General features: G+C 44.1%; 2 protein-coding genes across 2 annotated transcripts in view; one reads left to right on the top strand and one right to left on the bottom strand.

Moving 5' to 3' along the window:
- The window catches only part of PIK3AP1 (phosphoinositide-3-kinase adaptor protein 1), a 43,225-nt gene extending 32,874 nt beyond the window's left edge, over positions 1-10,351 (bottom strand). Inside the window, exons 1-2 of the mRNA XM_054163888.1 lie at positions 10,136-10,351; positions 5,485-5,752 (exon numbers count right to left, since the gene is read on the bottom strand). Coding sequence (XP_054019863.1) covers positions 5,485-5,752; positions 10,136-10,351 — 484 coding nt within the window. The remainder of the gene's footprint in view (positions 1-5,484; positions 5,753-10,135) is intronic.
- On the top strand, positions 10,331-21,498 carry NOLC1 (nucleolar and coiled-body phosphoprotein 1). Its single transcript, XM_054163750.1, has 14 exons — positions 10,331-10,460; positions 10,707-10,762; positions 10,912-11,030; positions 12,555-12,673; positions 13,380-13,521; positions 14,023-14,126; positions 14,738-14,873; positions 15,739-15,879; positions 16,266-16,355; positions 17,649-17,792; positions 17,995-18,549; positions 19,236-19,348; positions 19,722-19,802; positions 20,068-21,498. The coding sequence occupies exons 1-14, from the start codon at positions 10,350-10,352 to the stop codon at positions 20,224-20,226; spliced, it is 2,070 nt and encodes a 689-aa protein (XP_054019725.1). The 5' UTR covers positions 10,331-10,349; the 3' UTR covers positions 20,227-21,498.
- The last annotated feature ends 1,039 nt before the right edge of the window (positions 21,499-22,537 follow it).

The raw sequence follows: 22,537 nt of genomic DNA, 5'->3' as shown, positions 1-22,537 counted from the left end.
CAGAAGGTCCAAAGCACTTGAAAAGAACAGCAGGTATATCCAGAGTGAAGTGTTCACAGCCACAGAGCAATTCTAAGGGCGGATGAACTCCTACTTGCATTTACTCCACTAAAATTTAAGTATTTTTTCCATTCTCAAAAACTTTACTATGAAGGGAATTTCCTATTTAGTTTCAAGTAAGACAAACCACATGTGGACATTCACAGATTTAAAGCATATTGATAAAGGGGGAAAAAAACAAAGCTTGAAAAGGGGAGCTCATCTTTCTGTGTCAAGTGGAATCACATTAGGCTATTCTAGAGCCTCTGTAACACAACTTCAGACCATTACATGCTCAAGCAGAGTAAACACTAAACATAGCACATCTAAAATAAGAAAGGCCTTTATTTAAGTGAGGTCCCACAATGCTTACAGGAAGTCACTATGGGCTTCCATGGCATTAAACGTTTGCTTTCATTGCAGCAGAAAGCAAAATGCCTGCAAAGTATGTGTGCAACTGAAGTGTACACCAACTCCAATGCTCACACACAGCACTTTTATCATTCAGGCTTCAGACACTGAAGAGTTCTTCCCCCAGAACTGCCATATAAAGGTTTCCCAACCATTTCAGCATGACAAACTCTCCCTTCAGAGAGAAAGAACTAATGCAGTAGTGATGGCCATAATGCAGTCTAAAATACCTTCAATAGAGTTGACTTACTCCATAATTCTCAAGTGACAGATCCTACCTACACACTACCTGGCTTCTATGCTGTGGAATGAAATCACTTTAAAAGAAAAGTTCTCACCTTGTGAAGAAGATCACATACAGACTGAACCAGTAAAACATGATACCGTGCACACCAACCAAGCTCAAGAAAACTTTTAAGTCTAAATTTCATTTTCTTATTCACTTGTGAAGAAGTTTACCCAAATTCAAGGATTATGGCTATGGTCCTATGTTAAATTTCAGTGCTGAGCACTTCAGATCTTATTAATAAATTATCTTCCTCTAGTACCAGTTTGACTCTTTAAAAGTGTCAACATTCCAAACCCATCTTGATCCAAAAGCAAGCAAACAAAGCAGATTTTTCTAATTAAAGTAGAAGGCAATGCCTAAAATTTGGCATGGCAAAAACAGCATCTGCACAGAGTGAATTTACCAGAACTGAAAATAACAGTTTTGCAGTCACCTTATTAAAATTCATTCAAAATTGAACAGCCTCCAAAGCCTCCATTCTGCCACCTTCCCCTAGACTTTCCTTAGGAAGTGAAGGTTGAAACGATGTCTAGTCTATGGCAACACAACTCTAAACCATAAAATTACCAACTTTAAATTGTGATTGAGCAGAAGTGGTACAGTTGAGAAGTGTGGAGACGTGCTCTGTGCTCAACCAACAGCATTATGGTTACCTGCACAAACTGAAAGTCTCTAGCAGGGAAAGGATGGTGTCCTAGTTATGAAGAACATGGGCACTGCCATTCAACAGTATCCATTAGGACAGCTGCATGTCTCTGTGTGAATGCAGCTCCTGAACCTCAAGTATTCTCAATGGAGGGGAATCCAGAAACCCAATAAAGCAGGCAAACAAATCCAAAGCCTTGGGCCCTTTAAAGCTAGGAGTGCAGAACTGCTATGAAAAAAAGATGGCTTTCACACCAGTGAGAACACGATTATCACCATAATATTGCTTCTGGCTGAACACCACCAGAAAAAGACAACAGAATCACAAACAGAAACAGGATGCCAGTTGTTTTATTCTAGAAAGGGAGGAGTACCAGGGACTTCTGCTTGCACTGTCATGTGTTGATTTACATGCACCACAGTGGAAAGGGCAGTACAATTATCTGCCAAGTATGGGGCCCCATGCACTGCAGCACAGCCAGCTGAGCCCGACCTCATCAGGTGGAGAGATGATACAGTGACCCTCTGAAGTGCACACACACAGCTTCTAACGTCCTTCCTTGGTATTCTCTGGAAGAATTCCCACCTCCAAGCTCTGGGGAAAGTGGCAGTGGGCTCCAGAATATTCTGACATTCTGTAAAAGGGAATGACTAATCCTAACATCCATTTTTAAGAGGAGTACAGCTTCTACAACTCAACAGGCTCTCCTCCAGTATTCCAATGAAAGGAAGCAGCTGTGCTTGGAGAGGATGCAGGGTCAGTGAGCCATCGACTTTAAACATGCATTGTACTGCAGGGGCACAAAGTATCCAAGAAGCCTTCCTCCTCCAATATGTAGCTAAAAGATGGAAATTTCACAGGCTCTCTGCAAGTTCCCTTCCCCCTTCCAGCATTTATAGTCCAGGAGACACCACCCAGAGCCTTTGCACACAGCAGAAAGGCCTTCCCCTGGTGTTTAAGAAAGGTATCGATTCCCTAGAAAGCACTGCTCTGCCCGCAGGCCATTCCCCTTAATGCCGTGTCAGCTCTCCTCAGGCCCTCTTACCTCAGCTCCTATAGCCTTTTACACTTGCCGGATAAACAGAGGAACAATGTCTTTAAAAGGAGAAGTGAGAAATAAAATTACTGACTTCACTTTTAGAGATGAGGAAACTCTCTGTGTTCATAAGCAAACATACTGTAAGTGGGTTTTAAGGGCAAAAAAAGCTTAAGTCAACAATGGGACTGTTTCAAAGAAACAAAAAATAATCTAGAAACAGTTTTCAATTGCAACACCCTCTTATAAAAGGCTGATGCAAGACTCACTTTCCTGGATTGTGCTATTAGCTGTCTAACAAAATACCTCCCTTTGTAGTACCAATTACTGTCCACTACTCAGGGAAAAGTATGATAAGTAGAGAATTCAGAATGTTTGGGGGAGATTTTCTCCCAAGTCTTCATACACCAGTTACAGAACTCACAGAGTACACTTCAAAACACACTGTATATTCTGACTATTTTACACATAATAGGAGTTCACCTGGTGAACACCAAGCATTTTATTTCTTTAAACCCTGACCTTAGATGGATACAATGCATTCAACATGTTGATTGTGAAAAAACAAACACAAGGAAGCCTTCAGTTCAAGTAAGATACGAACAGCATATGCAACAGCAAGATGAAAGATTTGTGCCAGCCAACCATTTCAAAAAATCACACTCTCAGGTGTAATCCAGTTTAAATTTTAATAATACCTTATTTCTATATTCATAAATTTAGGGTATAAAGTTACTTTTACTTCTGCTTACAAAATGTCAACCCTATTAATAATATTGCAGGCCATGTTTAACTATTTTGTAGAAAAACATGCTGATGCGATTCTGTTGCACTTTGCAATGCTAAACCATAATCATTGGACTCCTTTCCAGTTGTAATTGCCTCTTCAGTGCTTAGTTGCACACTCCATTATACAGCAATGATAGAAAACTTGTGAGATTACAACCTAGGACTGTAGAAATGCTGGTGGTGGAAGGCCCACAGACTAAATAACACAGAGAACATGATATAAAGCTTTCCCTAGCATGTAAATTACACACAGAATGGAAATTCAGTCAAAATCAGAGAATGCCCATGACAAGAGAGAATAAAAGTGTCCTAGAGCAATAGACTATATCAGACCTTCATAGCCCCTCTCTGAGAAGCCAACAAATTAGACTCATCTTCAAACCATGCTTGGGATTAGGGAGGTGACAATCTTTGAGTTCAGAGCAAACATGGGATAGTGGTTTATAGCACACTGTACAGTTTTGATTACCACTATATCTTGCCCACTTAACACTTCCCAAATTTGAATCAGATGTCAACTGTTACTGCCTGTTATTTCACTCTACAAGCCAAGGTTTGACATCTTTTCAACCTACAGATCATATATAGTTTGCCATAGTACTTGTGGGTCCCATAAGGAAAATTCAGGGCCTCTAACAATACACAGCTTTTCTGTGTCATCTTGCACATTCCTCTCCCAAGTAGACCATGACTTTTCATTGTCCACATGCTGGTTTAAAAAAAATTACAAACAAAACCTTTATTCCAACACAGATGAAGACCAAGCAAGTCTATTTTCATCTGCTAGACTAAGTCCAGCTCATATTCTGACTAGATGAAAAAGCACTGCATTGCCTCTTCTCAGTTTGCTTTGGAATTCACGTGCATGGAGGATATACATATAATGCAGTCCAAAATACAAATCCGTGACACGATGTTAACTTCCTTTGAAAGACAATTGCCTATGATATAAATGGAATCTATGATATAAGTGAAACCCAACCCAAGGGGTCTTAATAAAAAATTCTTAAAAGACAGAATGCTTTCAAGAGGTGTTAGAAGCTGCCTGTGTGCCATTAACAGAAGTCCTCAGCACCTTTCATATTTCAGTGTCTGAAGTATGTGTGTTTAAGTCATGTTATGAGGAAACAAATGCATTCTTTGCCCAGCTGGAATGTGTAACACAGTAAAAGTGATCACATGCAGCAATTATTAACATCCTAGCAAGACCTCTCACTGACTGGAATAGAAAACCTTCACCTCAAACAAGTGGAAATAGAAGAATCAAAGTAGGTAAGTTTTGCAAACCCAGCTTCAGTGATTAGGAACATAAGATTTGCATTATGATATGCAAAACTAAAATTGTTCTACTTTACGAGTCTCTGTGAAATCACCTTCTGTTTATAAGGAGAAAAGTAGTTTTGCCCACAAGTCCCCTGAGGCCTCCGTTTAACTTATTTTTACATCAGAAGGAGATACGCGTCAGTGAAACACTAACGTTACTTCACACCCCTAGAATGGCACGTTTTTCCTTTTTTAGATAAAACATACACTTCCCTGCAGGGAGGGGAACTTGCGAATTGGGCATTAGTAAGATTTGCACAACATAGGCTATACCACTCTCTGTCCGGAGTTCACAGCTACATTCTAACACGTTTTACCTCCATGTTACCCAACACATTTTCATTGATGGTAACCTAGCTTAGTTTGTGATCCTGGCCACTGTGGCAAGGAGCATCAAGTCATACCCCAAAAGGGAAGTATGCAAATGCAGGTGGCTAAAGCAGTATTTAGAATTAACTGAGGGCTTTACAAAACATCACAGAAAACCATCTAAGTGCTAAAAGACGTGCAGGGACAGATTCCTCTACAGAACACCGTCCCTCAGAGCTAGCTGAGGGGCCAACCCGAAGCGCACTCACGACAAGAGAACTCTGCCAGCGCCAGCCCAGAATTCAAGCCAAGTCAAGTAAGAGGTGGAAAGCACAGCAACCTGGCTGCGCACAAAGGAGCCACCGCGCCTCTGAAGAGCCCTGGATCCTCCCCTAGGCTCGGGGAGGGGACCATTCTACCCCTTTCTGCAGCAGCGGAGAGCCAGCGGCGAGCAGAGCCGCTCCCCAGCGCCGCCCCGCCACCTGCCCGCTTACGGGTGCCAACGCGCCAGCCAGCCTGCTCACGGGCTGGGCTGCGGCGGAGAGCGGGGTCAGCGTCTGCCCCCGTCGCGCAGCACGGCCCCGGGGGACAAACCCTGCTCTCCTCCCGGCTCCCGGGGGGAGGAGCAGCCGCGGCACTTACCGGGGACTGCCATGGTCCGGGGCTGGCAAGGAAAGGGCAGCTCCGCTTCCTTTACATGGCCAGTGGAGCGGCGCGACACGTCCCTCTCTCGTCCACTTCCTCGACCCCGGCCAGGCGCCCGGTCCCAGCGCTGTCCCGGCGCACGGCCCCGCCTCCCGCCCCGCCGGGGCTGGAGGGAGCACGGCCCGCGACGCCCCCTGCAGAACCGGGCATAGGGCGCTACGGACCGGCCCCGCAGCGCCTGCCAGGTACCCGGCGGGTTCTCCCGCTATAGGACAGAACTACCTTTTCAGCGGTCTCTGATCGTGCATTCCATAGGTGGCGGAGGAAGAAGTCTACAACGAGAATAGGTTGCGTGTTATAGCAACAGAGAAACTCTAGCTCCTTCGTCCCGGTAAACTACCAGCAACTGCCGTGGGAGAGAGCCCCTTTAACTTAGGCTTTGACTTCTGCCTTCAATTAACAACTTTTATCTTTTCCTAGGAGAAAAACAAATTGTTCCATATAGAATAGAAGCAGCTTATTGGTTTTTTTTTAATTTTCCTCCAGATACTGTCTTCTAACATAGATTTACCTTTTTCCCTATGACTACATTTGAGTACAGAGAAAATAAGCAGTGGAAGGACACTGTTGGGAGTTCAGAGAGTAAGAATCAGTTTAATTTTGTCACTGAGGACTAAGGAACAGATTCTGCCTAAATAATTCAGGCTGTTCCTACATAAACTTGGAAAAATCACTTGCACTGATGTGCATTCAAAAACACCTGCTGAAAAACAGTGATGTTTTTTATTGACACACTTCAGCAAAGCAAATGCAGATTCTCTAGTTTCCCAGTCAAGAAAGTCGCTCCCAAGCAGTGAGAGGACATTCCATGTGTAGCTTAGTGTCACTAATATCAGAACAGAGCTGGTTACAAACAGCAAGGAACCAACTGGTTCCTACTAGTCAACTCTATCTTAGAAGTCGGTCAAACTCCTATTTCCTCCAAATTTTTCTTTAACCAAAACTTAGCTTATGAAGTGCATGTCACAACCTGTCAATCAAAACCAGACTATTTGCTCCACAATAAGAAACTACTAGGACAAAACCCACTTCCTGATAATGCAACCTTATGAGAAGCCCCAGGTATGCAGGGAGGAAATGAACCCTTTCCCATCTGAATCGTTCTGAGTAAGTACAATAGAATAAAGAACACTTGGGCACTGGAGAACTGTGCCAATACAGAATCTTCTTGGGATATCGGTGAGGGGCAAAAACTCACTAGTTGGAAACTGGAGACTCCAGCCAAATTATATGAATATTACAGAATAATACACAGACACTAAAAAAAACTAATAAACCAGATGGATAGCCATGTATATGACCTTATAATTTTTGCTCCACATTATTTCCCCTGTAGAGTTGTTTATCTTCTAATTCCAGAATAAAAAGTTAAAAAATAAAATCATCTTTGTAATGTTAGATGAGAATTTCAACAAACTTTCAAATGTTTTTCTCTTTAAAGCCTTGCAGTATCACACAAAGGCTAAGCACAGTCAGCTTCCTGCTTCACGGGAACCCATGGGGCCTATCCATATATATCAGTGTCACTTCAGATTATGTGTATTTTATTTAATCAACACAAACCCCACAGGAAACCTTTTCAGGGTTTAAGCTTCTGAAGTCACTAAACTGAAATCAATGTGCCTCCCCCAAAAGAGCTTAAGTAAAATAAATGCTCATGTGTTGTTTCATCAACTTTAACAGTAAACCCCACCTAAAAACCCAGACGACAAATGAGACCAGAGCCTCTTCACACCCTAGAACATTAGACTGCTCTAAGAGAAAGTTACACAGCTTTTAATTAATTAAGAAGAAAATGAGGAAACTGAGATCCCTGTTCTCCTTTATCCAAAACAGACTGTACAAGTCTTGACCTTCCTCCCTTCAGTTCATGGCAGCAAGTGAACACAGTTGCATTTGCAGCATTATTTTTGAGTGCCTGTCTTATCCCTGTCCAAAGAAAAGGACTAGATTGCTTTCTGGTGCCATTGCTTTTTTGCTAGGTATTTTGAAGGGGTAACAAAGAAAGGGTTCAGTAAGTGTTTAAATACTCATGCCATAACCACTCTTTCTTGGCCACAAGTTAAAAAAAGCAGAGACTTCTCACTGGAATGCTCTCTTCTGAGGTGAACAGCTCTCTCTGCAGGCTTGACCAAAGAGATACACCAGCCAAGGGGAAGGACTGAAAAGGTAATGATGAAGAGGTGAGGGGAGAAAAGGAATTCACAAGCAGCAGCATAGATCCATTGAATTGGATTGATTTTCAGATCCCAGGATCTCCCACTACTGCCTTAGGGAATACAAGAACAAAATAGCTCTTCTTGCATGATTACTATCAGGTCATGTGGACAGTTGCAGGCACAATGCCGGGGAACACACACCTATGAAGACAAGCAGCACACAGCATCTGGGAACAGATCTAACTGGCAAAGGCCTTGCAGAAGAGGGAGAAGCTTAACCAGGCAAGAAGCAAAGTAAGCCAGTGAAGCAAACACAGCCAGTAATTTCCCTGGTGCCTCACAGCAGTTGCTTCAGACAGCTGGACTTAAAATAAGGATCATTTACTACCAATGGCTGCATCTCTTCCTTTCTAATGCAGACAGAAAACACAGAACTTGTGCTGAGCTTTGCAGATGAAGCTTGCAGCTGTAGCTTACTGTAGATGGAAGCTACAAAGAACTGAGAGAAATACTGGTTCCTGGAAAGAGTTTCCTTTCTACAACACAGCCCTGAGTTATTCCATTTGTTACAGGGGCAGGCCAGATCAGGCTATCTGAAAACAAAGTACACATATTTAACAAACTCTTAGTTGAATATTCTTTTTTCTACACTACAATCAATAGCTGCTGTACAAAATTACAGTCTTACAGTGAAATCTACCACTACATGAGCTGCTCGTAATTCCACAAGGCACCTTCCAGAGACACCAGCCACAGGTGTGCTGTGGTGTGCACACAGTGTGCCCAAGTGTGTGTTTAGTAGGTACTGCCTAACTGCACACAAGAGGGACACAACTCCCATACATTAAGGCACAATGGTGTTTGGAAAGGATTAAGAGCAGAGGGCTAGGCAGGGGAAATGTAAAGGGTTATAGCTGTTTGTTTGACCACAGCAGCCCTAACTCAGGATTTTCAGCATAGGACTCTCTTTCTTTGCCCTCAGCAAGCTTTATGGTACATTCTAGTCAAGAGAATAAAAAAAATAAAATTAAAAAAAATCACAAAAGCAAGGTGACCAGAGCACTACAGTCATCAGAACAATGCTTTATCTGCACAGAAGAAACCTTTAGTGGAGCAAAGTGGCAGAACCACCTCTCTGGATCTGCTGGCAATGCAGTCTAGGATGCAAGCACACACTGCCTGCTCATGTCCAGCTTCTCATCCATCAGCACCCCCAAGTCTTTTCCACAGGGCTGCTTTCTAACACCTCATCCTCTAGTGCACATTGATAATGAGGATTGTTCTGGCCCAGGTGCAGAACCTTGCACTTGCTCTTATTGAACCTCATGAGGTTCACCTGGGCTCACCTCTCCAGCTTGTCCAGGTCCCTCTGGGTGACATCCTGTCCCTCTGGTGTAAGGACACCACCACTCAGCTTAATGTCATCTGCAACCTTGCTGATGGTGCACTCAATCTCACTATGTCATTGATAAAAATATTGAACAGCACAGGTCCCAGTACGGACCCCTGAAAGACACCACTTGTCACTGCTCTCCATCTGGACTTCAAGCCATAGAGCACCACCCTCTGGATGTGACCATCCAGCCAATTCTTTATCCATTGAACAGTCCACCCATCAAATCCATATCCCTCCAATTTGACAAACAGGATATTGTGGGGGACCATTTCAAAGGCCTTGCAGAAGTCCATATAGATCACATCCATAGGTTGTCCCTTATCTACTGACACAGTCACTCTATCATGGAAGACCACAATGTTAGTCAGGCAGGACCTGCCCCTAGTAAAGCCATGCTGGCTGCCCTGAATCATCTCCCTGTCCTCCATGTACCTCAGCATGGCATCTATGAGGATCTGTTCCGTGATCTTCCCAGAGAGAGGTGAGGCTGGAAGGTCGGTAGCTCCCAGGGTCCTCCTTTCTAGCCTTTTAAAAATGGGTGTGGTGTTTCCTTTCCTCCAGTCCATAAAGACTTCACCTCACTGCCACTTTTCAAGTATCATGGAGAGTGTCTGGGCTTGTTTTATAGCACACTGTTCCTGGGCCTGCTGATGAATCTTTGTGACAACATCCGACTCTGTCTGCCATCTCCAAACTCTATGGGATTATACTCCATTAACAAGGATGCAGTTAGCCCTGAGGTTGCCCACAGCATAGAGGAGACCATGGTCTCCTCTATGAAACAGCCTTCCTCCCTCTGCTCCCTACCATTCTCCTGTTGAATGATCGTATTTAAACTAGTAGATAAAGAGAGGAGGAAGGGAGTTTAAGCAGACTATTCCCTCTTCCTATGTCATATATGCCTTCTTGAGCCTCTTTGCAGAGACTGTCCCAGGTTCCGTGCTCCTCCTTCCCACTGTGGATCCCAGGTCTGCCTTTGCACAAGCAGTCTTCTACCCCTTCATCCAGAATCCGCGGGAGCCTCTTCAAGTACTTTTCCTCCGGGAGGATAGCTGCGACCCTCCGCCAAGCTGCCATTGCCGAAACCCAAGACCCGAGGCGCGGCCCCCACCTTCTCTGTGCCGCGCCCAGTCACAGCGGGCACGGCGGGGAAGGCGTAGGCGACACCGACGCGGACCACGCACACGCACGTCGCTACGTAGTGCTGCGCGCGCATGCGTGCAGACGGCACGTGGCGGCGGGACAGCATGGCGGAGTGCCGCGCGGTGCCCAGCGACCTCTTCCCCTTCGTGCTCGCATTCCTGCACGAGAACCAATTCGAGGGCTCCGCGCGCGCCTTCGCTAAGGAGGCGGCGACGGTGAGCGGGGCGGGGGAGGGCTGGCGGCGGGGCGTGCGGGGCCCTGTGCGGGGCAGTGTGCGGCCCAGCTGCGGTGAGCGCGTCCGGGGAGTGGGGCTGGCGGCGGGGCGAGCAGGTCTGGCGGTGGGGGGAGCCTGGCGGCGGGGCACTGTGCGGCCCGGCGGGAGCGGGGCAGTGGGCCTAGCAGTGGTGGAGGGCGGCTGGCTGGCTGACTGACTGATTGATGCGGCCTCTTTTCTTGTTTAGAAGGAGCAGGACCCTAATGCAGCCTCCCTTCTGGACATCTTCAGTTACTGGCTGAAGTAAGTACCCCACCGGCGGCAGGGACCGCGTGTACCGGGCCCGGGGGGTGGGGGGTGCAGTGGCTTTGCCGTGGTGTCCGACTCTCTCCAGCACCAGATTCTGTCTGGCCTTCGCCTCGTGGTCCCTAGCTCAACCTTTCTACCTGTAGGTCTCCAGCGGCCAAGAAAAGAAAGCTTGTTCCCAATGGCTCCCAGGTGAAGAGGAAGCCCTCCTCCAGTAGCGACGACAGCTCTAGCGAGGAGGAGACACCCCCAGCCAAGAAACCAGGTGAGGTTTGTGAGAAGCCCTAGGGCAGGCCAAGCCAGGCTTGTGTTTGTCACCTGGATATAGAGCTCGGATGCAGTGTCTTATGTGAGGTCCTTCTGCATCTATCAAGGACTGGTTTTGTATTGACAGATCTTATTTCCAGCAGATCTTTTGACCATGGCACACAGGATATGTTCCCCCCAGCTAAGGGTGATCTTGTTATCCAGTTACAATTTAAGTGCACCAGGGTTTGTGTCTGTTAGAAAGTTTTATCTGTTCAGGTTGTGTATTTTTGGCTGAGGCTGGTGAAAGTGTTGGGCTCTATTGAATTTTGAATGTGCTATAGAAGTAGTGCCTTCGTTACTTAGTCTATATTGAGATTCTGCTTCCCAAACACTCACTGATAAGATACCTGGGCAGGGTTATTACTCTTTCTTGCTTTGGCACATGGAATTTATGTATTGACTTACATATTGAGTGAAATTGGGGTTTGAGTGCATGTAGATGGGTTGATAGTCTTTTTATGGGAGGTAGCTACCTCATGATTTTTTTCTGTACTGCTTTTCAAGGATTCTCAGTTTCACTGAGAACTTAAAAGAACGGTTTCTCATCTTGCTATTGTAGGAAAATGATTCAAGTTTTAGAAGTGCTTTCACATTTGTTAAAATACACATAATTTGGCAAAACTGTGTGGCTAGGGTTTGGCAGGGTCCTCTGTATTGGTGCATGCTATGACCTCTTTGATCAGTTATATGCGGTCACATCCTTGAGTTCCAAGCATCCTTACTGACCTGCTGCTGCTGTTGTGAGTTTACTACCCTCCTTTCTATCAAGTCTATGTCCTGGTGCTGTCTGGTGTATGTTGGTATGCAGTGAGCTGTATTTTTCCCTTTTTATCTGGAATTGTTTTTGCAACTTCCTTTAACTATGGTGTATGCAAGTTTGTGTATCTAGTGGTAGATTTGTGGGAGGAGGAACATAGAAAGAAAATTAGTCTTAAACTGTAGTCATCCTAAAGTTGAATTTGAACTTAGATCTGATGATGATGATGATGATTATTATTATTATTAAAGAACAGTTGCAAATACAACTTGAGGCAAAATGATTTATTTTGGTCTGCTTTGTTAAAGGAAAACAATAACCAGAAAGGAGTAGATTTGGCTGAGTGCCTGAAACCCTAACACAGCATTGCAGTAGTTCTTTTTGGAAATCTTGTTCACTGTGTTCTTCTTAGCTGGAATGTGTGTAGACCCAGTTAATATTATCTCAGTGTGTGGAGGCAGTTTCCTTGTGGGGTGTCATTTTTTTGATGATAAAAGTCTGCACTTAAATGTACGTGTGAGAAAGAGAAAATCGGGAATTGATTTAATTTTCCTTTCTGCCCATTTTGGAGGCTTCTGCTGAACCCTGCTCAAGAAACAAAGTTAGCATTAATGAACTTCAGTCATGGTTTAATGACCTTAGTATGTCCTTGTCCCCCTGATACATGTAGGGTAGGGTATAGGTACCTGAATCGTGAATTAACTTACCATCCTTTATTTGCAGCTAAAGCAGCAGCTGTACCTAAGGCAAAAGCAGTCCTTCCAGCCAAGAAAGCAGAGAGCAGCAGCGAGGACTCCAGTGATGATTCAGATTCAGAGGAAGAAAAGCAGCAGCCAGCAAAGGTCAGCTTTTCTTTCCAGCCTTTTTAATGCGTGCTTGGCAGTGATGGATAATGGCAAATTTGACCAGCAGAATTCTCTCTGGAATTTGGCTCACTTTTCTGAACTATAAAGCATCTAGAGTGGCTCAGGTGTAATGTAAGAAGACATTTCTGCAGTGGATGCTGTGCCATTTGGACTTTTCCCATGTAAAATTAATTTTGTTGTATAGCCAGGTCTGCTTCTTGCCTTTATCCTAAGACTGCCAGGGCTTACCTCATTTGCATAAAAATACTTCAATCACTAAAATAGTTTTTTTATATATGTGTATATATATAAAAAGCGAAAGTCCTCTTTCCTTTTTCTGGAATAATGATGTCGTTGTACAGAGAGGAGACCAACCTTAGCTTCCCAGTCAGTATTTGCAGTCTTCAAAATAGTGTGATCTGTAGAAGGAAGAGAACAGTCCCAGAACTGTCCCATTTTGAGGAGGCAGAACTGGAGACTGAGGTGCAAAGTCTCATGTGGGTTGCTGGGAGGTTTCCTAGAGTAAAATTGCTGTGCAGGGATTTTCAGGCCCTAACCATTAGGCAGAGAGGAGTTTTCAAGTCAAAATGGTAACCTCTGTGAAAAACATCCGTTTGTATTCTCTGTACATGTTACTTACTTATTATCCTCTCTTTATATTAATGGCTACAAGGGCTAATTGGTTTTCCCTCCTATTGTTTAGAAAGGCACAAAACCTGTGGTGAAGCCAGCTGGAACCAAAATCCAGCCTCCGAAGAAAGCAGAGAGTTCCAGCTCGGACTCAAGCAGTTCAGATGAAGAACCACCAAAGAAACAGCCACCAAAAACAGTGACACCTAAATCAGGTATTTCTTGTTGTGTATTAGGAACCAGCACAAACCCAAAAATGACAGCAATGAGGGCTGTGTCTACCTGCAAAGGCATGTGTATTGACATAGCAGTCTGAAAATCTGCCATTTGCACTTCAGTCCAATCTACTGACGTGGAGGAGGTGTAGAACTGATTGCAAATAAAACATCTGATCCTAAATGCTGCATTGTTTGCATGAGTAACTGTATTCAGCAACTTTAACTGCTTAGGCTGTGCTTTTGCTGGCGTGAGCCCATCAAAGAGCCTTTCAAAGTCCTAGAAGTTGCCGTGAGCTAGTATGGACATTTTTCTGAGACCTCGCTCTAAGCTTGCAGTAGGATAAAAGAATAGTTTCGCAGTATTGCCTCAATCTGCCCTGTTGGCATTGTGTGGTTCTTTTGTCTCTATGATACCTATGCTGGTTATAATGGCATGATATCTACCATATAATACTTTCTAATGTTGTTTTTTTACATATTTTTTACCTATCTCAAAAGGAAGTAAAGGTGCCCAAGCAGCCACCAAGGTGATCAATGGAAAAGCAGAGAGCAGTAGCAGCAGTAGTGAAGATTCTGATGACAAAAAGGCTGCACCAAAGAAGGTAAACTAGACCATTAATTACTCTGTGAATAACTGGAGGAGTCTTGTAAGACTGGGTGTATCTCTGTGGAATGTTTAGACAAAGGCACAGACAATGAGCACAGCATTTGTGGGTCTTACACCTCCTTCTCCTTTATACAGTGAGATTGTGTTCCAGCACCACTCCATGCACTGGCTTTCTTCCATAATACTTCCTTACTGTTTTCTCTGCTCCTTGTATGTTCACTTTTGCATGACCCTTTCATGCTTAGCTGTCTCTAACTTTGAGTTTTCCACTAGGGAGTGTTTAAAAAAATTTTCTGCAACACAAAAATAGTCACAGTTGTATTTAATCAAGTGGCAGTTGCTACCATTTCAATCAGTTCTGCCCCCTTAGAGGTTCTCATTAGGGATTCATGCAAGCAGGAAACAACAGCAGAGTGGCCAGAAAGATCATGATGCTCAAGTGTTTCCTAAAATTTGCATTTGAGAATCTTTGTTAACCTTTCCCACTTTGTCTTCAAAATTTGCTTTAAGTGAGGGGTAGAGTTAAACAAGATCCACATCCAGGTGTCCTCACAAGATTTCTGTAACTTCTTTTTTCATGTATATTTCTTTCCTTCTTGTGACAAGGCTGTTCCCAAGAAACCGGCAGCCACTCAGCCACAGCCAGGAAAACACAAACCTGCCAAGGAAAGCTCCAGTAGTGATGACTCATCTGACAGTTCAGATGATGAAAAGCCACCTGCAAAACAAAAGTCAAAATCAGGTAAAATACTCAATTCCATTGCTGCCAGGTGAAAAGACACTTTCTGCTAGTCTCACTGTCCCGGGAGAAGCATATGCAGGCCACAGGCTAGTCGTAACTGCTCACAAGATTCCAGATGGTGCTGGCAGCAGTTATCCTGAACCAGAAGTACAGTGGCTCTTTTCATGCCTGCTATTTGGGCTCAGCTTACAGTTCAGTTCCTCCCATAGCAAGGAATGGGGAGTGAGAGAGGTGGTGACAGGCTGTGCTTGGTTTGCTGCATGTCTTTTATTCAGGCAGCCTTTAAGTACTTTTTTTTTTTTTTGCAGGCTTCCTGTCTACCAGGATTTGGGCAGTAGTTTGCCAGTGGTTTTGTTATTTTGAAACCCCAGCAATTTAAGCTTTTTTATATTTTTGTGTGAATTATTCAGGATGGTTCAGTTGCAACCCAGCTGATGGGTTAAGGGCCTCTGTTCAATATTTTAAAGTGCTTTAAGTATTCCAGGAGTGAGCTGATTGGAGTAGAGGATCAAGGATTGACACTAAATCTGATTCTCTAACCAGATGATTTGAGAGAGATGTCAACAACTGACATCTCTCTGGGGTTTTTTTGAAGAAAAGTTTGGCAACACAAGATTCCATTCATCTGAAAGTGCAGAGAAAACTTCTGCAGAGATGGTTGGGTCAGCTGAACCCCAAGAGGAGAATTAAATTCAGTGGGGTGGGTGTAACCTTTGAAATTATAAACTAGTATCCTTTATTGTAGTTACAGAAGGGGAATAAATGAAACCAAATCACAAAAGTATTTTATTCTAACTACAGCAAACATCTCACATGCTGCTCACATTGTCATGCAGGCACCTGAATGCTGTCTCTGTCTTCACAGGTCAGTACAGTGCTGTACCACCACCTCAAGCTACGCAGAAAAAGAAAAGCCTTGCCAAGACTCCTGCAAAAAAGGCTGAAAGCAGCGACTCTTCAGACAGCAGTGATGAAGCAGAGCAGGTGCCCAAAAAAGGAGGAGCAGGTACATTGTTAGAAGAGGCAACAGATTAAGGAGTACATGGCACAAATGATGTTTTTGCAATGTCTTGATTTCCTTGAAAAAGCTTTTTGACTTTGGTTTTGTATTGCTATTGCGTCTCTGCATTGTGTACCACCTGTGGAGCTAAACTGTGCAGACTGGATTACTGTGCATGTGTTGGTGTGAAAAGTCATCAGGATCAAGTTTATGGGGAATAAGCCAGGCTCACTATTGCAGCTGGACAGGTCTAGGTTCTTGGTTTTTGCTGTGTTGCCTGAATAGCTGGTGTGATTAGAAGGGAGCTTTTTCATGTCTGGAAAGGTTTGGATCTTTGGACACAAGTTTGGTGTGCATGCGGCCCATTGATTTTGAACTTTGATTTTTTGCAGGCAAAGCAGTAGTGGCTAAACCAATCACTGGTCCCCAAAACAAAGCTGTGACTACCAAGAAGGCTGAATCCAGTTCTGACAGTGACTCAGGTAATTCAACAATTGAAGGTGATTTTTTTGTGTTAGTGTTTTTTTTGGCCAGGTTGCTATATAGTAGTGTATCTACTAGGATCGTTAGCATATGAGCACTAAAGTTTCGATCCCCATAGCAAACTAGATGTGAAACTGAAAAACAGGAGCCTCCTGTGCAAAGGGGAGACATCAATGAGAGCATTGCAAGTACACAGGGCTGGATGAAAGGGATGGGGCATCACGTGTATTGGGTTTCTCCAGGAAGGTTCCTAGTTAGACTTCTTGAGTATATGCATCTTAAGATTTTGGGTTTCAGTTATCCCATCGTGTTTGGGAGAAGTTTCTGAAATAAAAAGTTGTTTTTACCCAAGTTCAAAATGGATTCAAAAGGTGCCTTCTCCTAGTGTGACCCTGGTTCCTCCCAGCCAAGGCCAGAACACCCTAGAAATGGGGACAGTGTGCTTTGTCTCTTCTGCTGATCAGGTTTAAGGCTTGCACTGCTGTATTTCACGTGTAAGTTCCCTGTGTGCTACATTTCCCCTCCATGTTCAAGATGCTCCTGTTCTGTATCTCAGTGGAAGGGACTGTGGGTGGCAGCTGCTTGTCTTATCTGCAGACTGCTAGCATTAGACCGTGTAACCCTTCAATTAGCAAGAGTTCTGTGTTTTCTGGTTTTTTTGCCTGGCTTCTCGCAAGTGGAGAAAGTTTTGATTGTTACTGTTACAGGATTCAGTAATGTTGGAATAGTTCAGGCTTAGCAGTTCAGATTGCTGTGACACATAATACAAAGGCATATTTATAATGCAGTCTCCTCAATCCATCCTTAGACTGCTGCTAAACATATCTGATAGAGGAAATAGCTAAAATGAGATGCTGGTCTGTTGCTGCCTCACTTTCCCTGCTTTGTCAATTTTATCTCCTTATTTCTTGCCTGTTATTTCATGTTTACCGCAAGGCTTTTCTTGATCTTTTTCTCCCTCAGTTCTTGGCAATACCTGTACTTTCTCCAGTCCCTTACTGTGTACTTCTTATATATTGTTCTTCAAATATCTGCTTCCTAGTGCATGCATTAGTGAAGAACTTGAACTGCTTGTTTCCACTTCCTCCCAACAAAGAAGATATGTGGAAAGATGAATACTGTCCCCACGCCATTCAAGTGTTCATTAGATGCTGCTTATTGTCAGTTATCCAGCAGCTCAGCTTTGGCCACATCCCATCTTGCTTTTCACTTCCCCATGAGTTATATACATGTTATTACTAAAGCAACTTGCACCAGAAGCTTGTTAACTTAACATCCTTATTTTTGTTTAGATTCCAGTTCTGAAGATGACAAGAAGGTAGGGAATAAACTCCCAGCTAAACAGCCTGTGGTAAAGAGTACCACCAAACAAGCGAAAGTAGTTGTCAAGCCTGGACAAGCAAAGAAAGACTCCAGTTCCTCCTCTGACAGCTCAGGTACTGGGGTAGGAGAAAAGAGGGATTTCCAAATGCATGTTGTTCTTGCTCAAGCATGTGTTTCTAAGCAGGTTATGAGGGTGCAGTGGGACAGCTGCTTCAAGCAGCTAATGAAGCGCACTGTGTATCAACATCAAATGTGTGTGCTAGCTTAATGTTAAAGGAATGGGGCTTAACCTTGGTTATTCTTATTTCATTCTAGATTCTGATAGTTCTGACAAGAAAGCCCCTATGAAGGCCACGACTAGAACAGCAACCCCTGCAACAAAGAAGTCACAAGCTGCCCCAAAGAAAGCTCAGAGTAGCTCTGATTCAGATAGCAGCTCTAGCAGCTCTGAAGATGAGAAGAAAAAAGGCACTCCAGCTAAACTACCTGGCAAAGCAGCTAAGCCAGTGTCCAAACCTTCTGCCCTAGTTCCCAAAGCAGGCACTTCTGACTCTGATAGCTCAAGCAGTGAAGAAGAAAAGAAGCCAGCAGTGAAGCCAGCCACTAAATCTATAGGGGCAGCAAAAGCAACTGTGGGGAAGAAGGGTGCAGCTTCCAGCAGTAGCAGCTCATCTGATAGTTCCAGTGAAGAGGAAGAGAAACCCAAAAAGGCAGGGAAGGGGGCACAGAACAATTCTAAGCCCACTGCCTCCACAGAGAAAGCAAAAGGATCCACAGCAGCTGCAAACAACTTAAAATCTAAGCCAGCTGGTGGCAGCAGTAGCAGCAGTGAGGACAGCTCTGAGGAAGAGACTGGAAAAGTCAATGGAGGTACTACCTGCAGTCTGTGAAGTGGGTCTGTAAGGCAATGTTATGGGCCAAGCATGAATAGGGGCCTTTCCTAAATGATCTCTTGTGTGCTATTAGATAATGTCATCTGGTGCAGTAGGGCATTATCTGAGAGGGAAGAGATGTTTCTAATTTTTTGTGACCCTTTATGTCTGTATTGTGTATTTGCTGGCAATGGAATCTATGGTAACATGAACTACATTTCCATACAGTTGTTGCCAGTTGCTATTTCTGCATGCACAAAATGGCTAGTGGCAGCTGGGTGGGCTGCGGGAGGACCTTGTCTGTATTGAGTGGGACATCCCAATGCACCATATCAGTCTTTATCCCTCCCAGAAGAAAATGACTTTGAATGCACAAGTGATGTGAGCACTTGCATACTGTGTGACTCCCAAGAACTGGAGAATGTTAACCAACATGACTTTGAATCACCCTAAATCATTAATATATAGATACCATATTCCATAAAATTATTCATTAGGATAGGATGGCAAAACCCTTACTGACCCAGAATGGCTGTTAATATGGTAAAGCAGTCTGCTTCCTCTGTGAGGTAATGCATGTCATGTCTGTTTCAACACTGTTTGCATTCTTGGGGAGAGATGCTGTTGCCTTTTCCAACATTGCAGTTGCTCCCTTTTGAAGTTTTACTGCTGTACATCTAACAGGCACAGTTGGGATGAAACAGAAGAGGAAAGATGTTCAGGAGTCGGAGACACCGCATAGTAAAAAGGCAAAGATCAAAGTCAAAACACCACACACAGTTCCCAAGGTGAAACGGGTGAGTGAGACTGAACTCTGGTGACTGGTGGGAAAGGGATTTCTGCCTCCTGAGCAAGTGATTTGGGGGAGGTTAGGCCCACAGTATTACTTGCATTTTTGCTGCCCTCTCAAGCACTTGAACCTTCTATAGAGGGCCCTAGGGAGTGCACATGTCTGCATAATACTATTCTGGCAAGGACTGATTGGATATCCTTGCAAAGAAGTATGCCTGGGCTGCTGTATCTTAATAAGGGAAAGAATTACAAATGTGAGAAACAAAGACTGAGGCGATGTGAACTCCCCCTGTATTTGCAGGGGAAGGAGGTTGTCATTAGAGGAGTATCTTACACGTGTATGTGTTTACTGTTGCTCCTTTTCTTTCTGTCTAACAGCCAGCCTCTCCATTCCGGCGTGTAAGGGAAGAAGAGATTGAGCTGGATGCTCGCGTTGCTGATAACTCATTTGAAGCAAAGGTAGGATTAGGTAGTACCCAGAGTGGTAACACTTGGCTTCCGCAAATACAGAGCAATCTTGGTGTGCTTGGTGGTGGTCTCTGGTAGGAACTTTTTCCACCAGGAGGTGCTGTTGGGCACTGACAGGAGGTTCATGGGAGAGTGATACCTTCTTTGGTCTTAATGTACTTAATGTTTGCTGGGTAGCATGAAGTGCAAAGCATTGCCTTTACTCTCTTGGGGACTGACCTGAATTTTCTTTTTCCTCTCCCACTTTGTCCCTCAGAAAGGAGCAGCTGGTGACTGGGGTGAGAAGGCTAACAATATCCTGAAATTCACTAAAGGCAAATCTTTCCGCCATGAGAAGACGAAGAAAAAACGAGGCAGCTACCGTGGGGGCACTATATCAACTCAAGTCAATTCAGTCAAGTTTGACAGTGAATGACAATATTTCCATTGGAATTCATGAACCATCTGGTCACTGGAAGGGCTTGGATGGTCATGTGGACACTATGGATATCAAGCCTGCCTGGAATGCTACCTCCCCATGTCCATTGTGGGGCAGGCAGTCCCAGTACGGGATGTGAGAGAATAATTGGATGTTTCCCTCTTCTGTTTCTAACTCTGGTGTAGGCCCTTTTTTGGTGCCATCCTTGAGCTGGTGTAATTGGCACCACTAGGGTGATCACCAAAAGTTAATGTTTCTTTTCCCCCCACAGTCTTATTTTTAAAAGACTGGCAGTGATTTTTCATTTTGGTTTCCTGCCCATCTAGTAGAAGAAAGTGAAATCATTCTCCTGTATCTTAAACTCCCACTTGTTTTCTCAGCCAGTTTAACTCTGGTACCTGTGAGATGGCAAGTATTGTAACTTGCCTTTGGCTAGTTACTTTAAGAGCAGCAACTGATTTGAACTCTTTGGCTGTAATCTCCAACCCCACCTGACATTTCAAGTTCACAGCTGCAGTGTGGCAAGGTTGTTCTTTCCTGTTTCCTTCTTTCATGGTTTCACCTTCCAATAAATTCCTACCTTCCGTTCCTTACACTCCTATTGATCCCACTAACAAGAGTAGTTGGAGAAGCAGAGTACAAATACACTTTAGTAGCTGAGTAACTATTGCTTGCAGTTGCAAGTTGGGGCCTATTTTTGGAAAGACCAAGGTCTGTGGTACCATCGTGGCAGTCTTTTAACACTTTTCATGTGGAACATAGCTGGGGAGTGCAGATGAGCAGAAATGCTACTGTATGGAGGTTGTAGCCTTTGACTCCATGGGAATGGGTGAAGAGACAGGAGAAAAAGCCCTCTTTCCTGCCCAGCTCTGCTTTTTGCTGTGTTTTTGTTTCAGAGGCTTTGACCACAGTGTGGCGTTATGCCTTGTTCTCTCTCAACATAAAATGTACCAGCTTGTGCTGTGCAGCTTATTATGAGTCAAGATGAATGTATCATTAATGCCTTAAATTTCCGGGTTGGATCACTTGCTCTTTGAGCTGTTTTCCATCTGTTTAAATTCCTCTCAAAAAGTAAAATTCCAGTTTCCCCATAGCTCAAAGACAAAGCCTGGTGCTTTAAGGATTTAAGTGTTAGCTACAAGTACATGTTCAGTATGGGGAGTCTCCAAAAAGTTCAGTAATTTGCAGCCAAAACAGATTTCATGAGCAACCAAGATAATGTAACAGCTTACTGCTGTTGAGGAGAGGGTTTGCTTCCCCTCTAGCTGTGTGAGTACCTATTTCCTGTGCAACTTACACTGAGTAGAAAAGGGTTCTGTCAACTACTTTTCTTCCCCTGTTGGAAAGGTTAAATTAATTTTAGTTTGTGGGGCAGTTTGTTGAGCCTGTAGCCAGTGTGGACAGCAGCAGTACATGTTTGAGAAACTGAGTGGTCTGAAACCTGCTCATTCCATCTCATGGAAAACTGCCAGCCAGCAAGAGAGGCTGTGTAGGGGCCTGTTTTCCATGTTCCCATTCCCTCCCCAAAGGGTGACAATGAGAAGAGCCCTGTTGTTACGCTTGTGTACAAAGCAGTGTCATCTAATTGAGGGTTGGAGGAGACTTGATGAGCCACCCCCAAATACATGATATGCAACTTGTTCCAAGGAGTGTTTGCAGGATTTCCCCTCTGTCTTGCACAATCTCACTCTGGTGCCTGGATTCTAGGTTGCAGTGCAGAGGGGTCCAGGAGGCCCCCTGGTCGCTATAAGGAATTGGAAACCAAAGGAAGATGGGAAGAGGGTATTTTCTGCCTAGGGATTTGAACATCATCTTGCCATTTGCCCTCTTCTGTTTATCAGAAACTTATGTTTGGAAGTCTCAAATTTTTAAAACACTGTGGGTATTTTAAGTGGGAGAATTGTAATGTGTCTGAGAATAAAGATTGCTGCCTTTGTAGTCTGACTGGAGCTGGTAGTTAAAAATGTGGAACAGCAGGTGGAAAAACGGAAAGTATTAGGGCTGGGGATAATGTAGCCCTGTCTCTATACCGTTCTACAGCCATGTCTTGTCTCCTTAGTTACATGCTCATGTGGATGTAATAGATCAGAAGTGAAAGGTGGCCTGTGCAGCTGGCTGTCAAGTGTCTGCAAGAAATGTGGATAAAACTAGAAGAACATTTGCTTATACCATGATGAACTGAGGCTGCTTGAGTCCTTTCCCACCAGAATATCTGGTCAGCTCCTCTCAAATACTGCTACCACGTTAGCTGGCAATATAATTTAACTATCATCAGGCTGTGAAAACAAGAAACTATACACATGATGTA

This window comes from Dryobates pubescens, chromosome 8, assembly GCF_014839835.1.
Source record: "Dryobates pubescens isolate bDryPub1 chromosome 8, bDryPub1.pri, whole genome shotgun sequence".
NCBI lineage: Eukaryota > Metazoa > Chordata > Aves > Piciformes > Picidae > Dryobates > Dryobates pubescens.
Note: the sequence above shows the minus strand (reverse complement) of the source record. Positions and strands in the feature narration are given on the sequence as shown.

Coding starts and splice junctions, on each gene's coding strand:
- NOLC1 (XM_054163750.1), top strand. CDS start 10,350: ATGGCGGAGTGCCGCGCGGTGCCCAGCGACCTCTTCCCCTTCGTGCTC. Junction 11,031..12,554: donor ACCCCCAGCCAAGAAACCAG/GTGAGGTTTGTG, acceptor CTTTATTTGCAG/CTAAAGCAGCAGCTGTACCT. Junction 12,674..13,379: donor AAAAGCAGCAGCCAGCAAAG/GTCAGCTTTTCT, acceptor CCTATTGTTTAG/AAAGGCACAAAACCTGTGGT.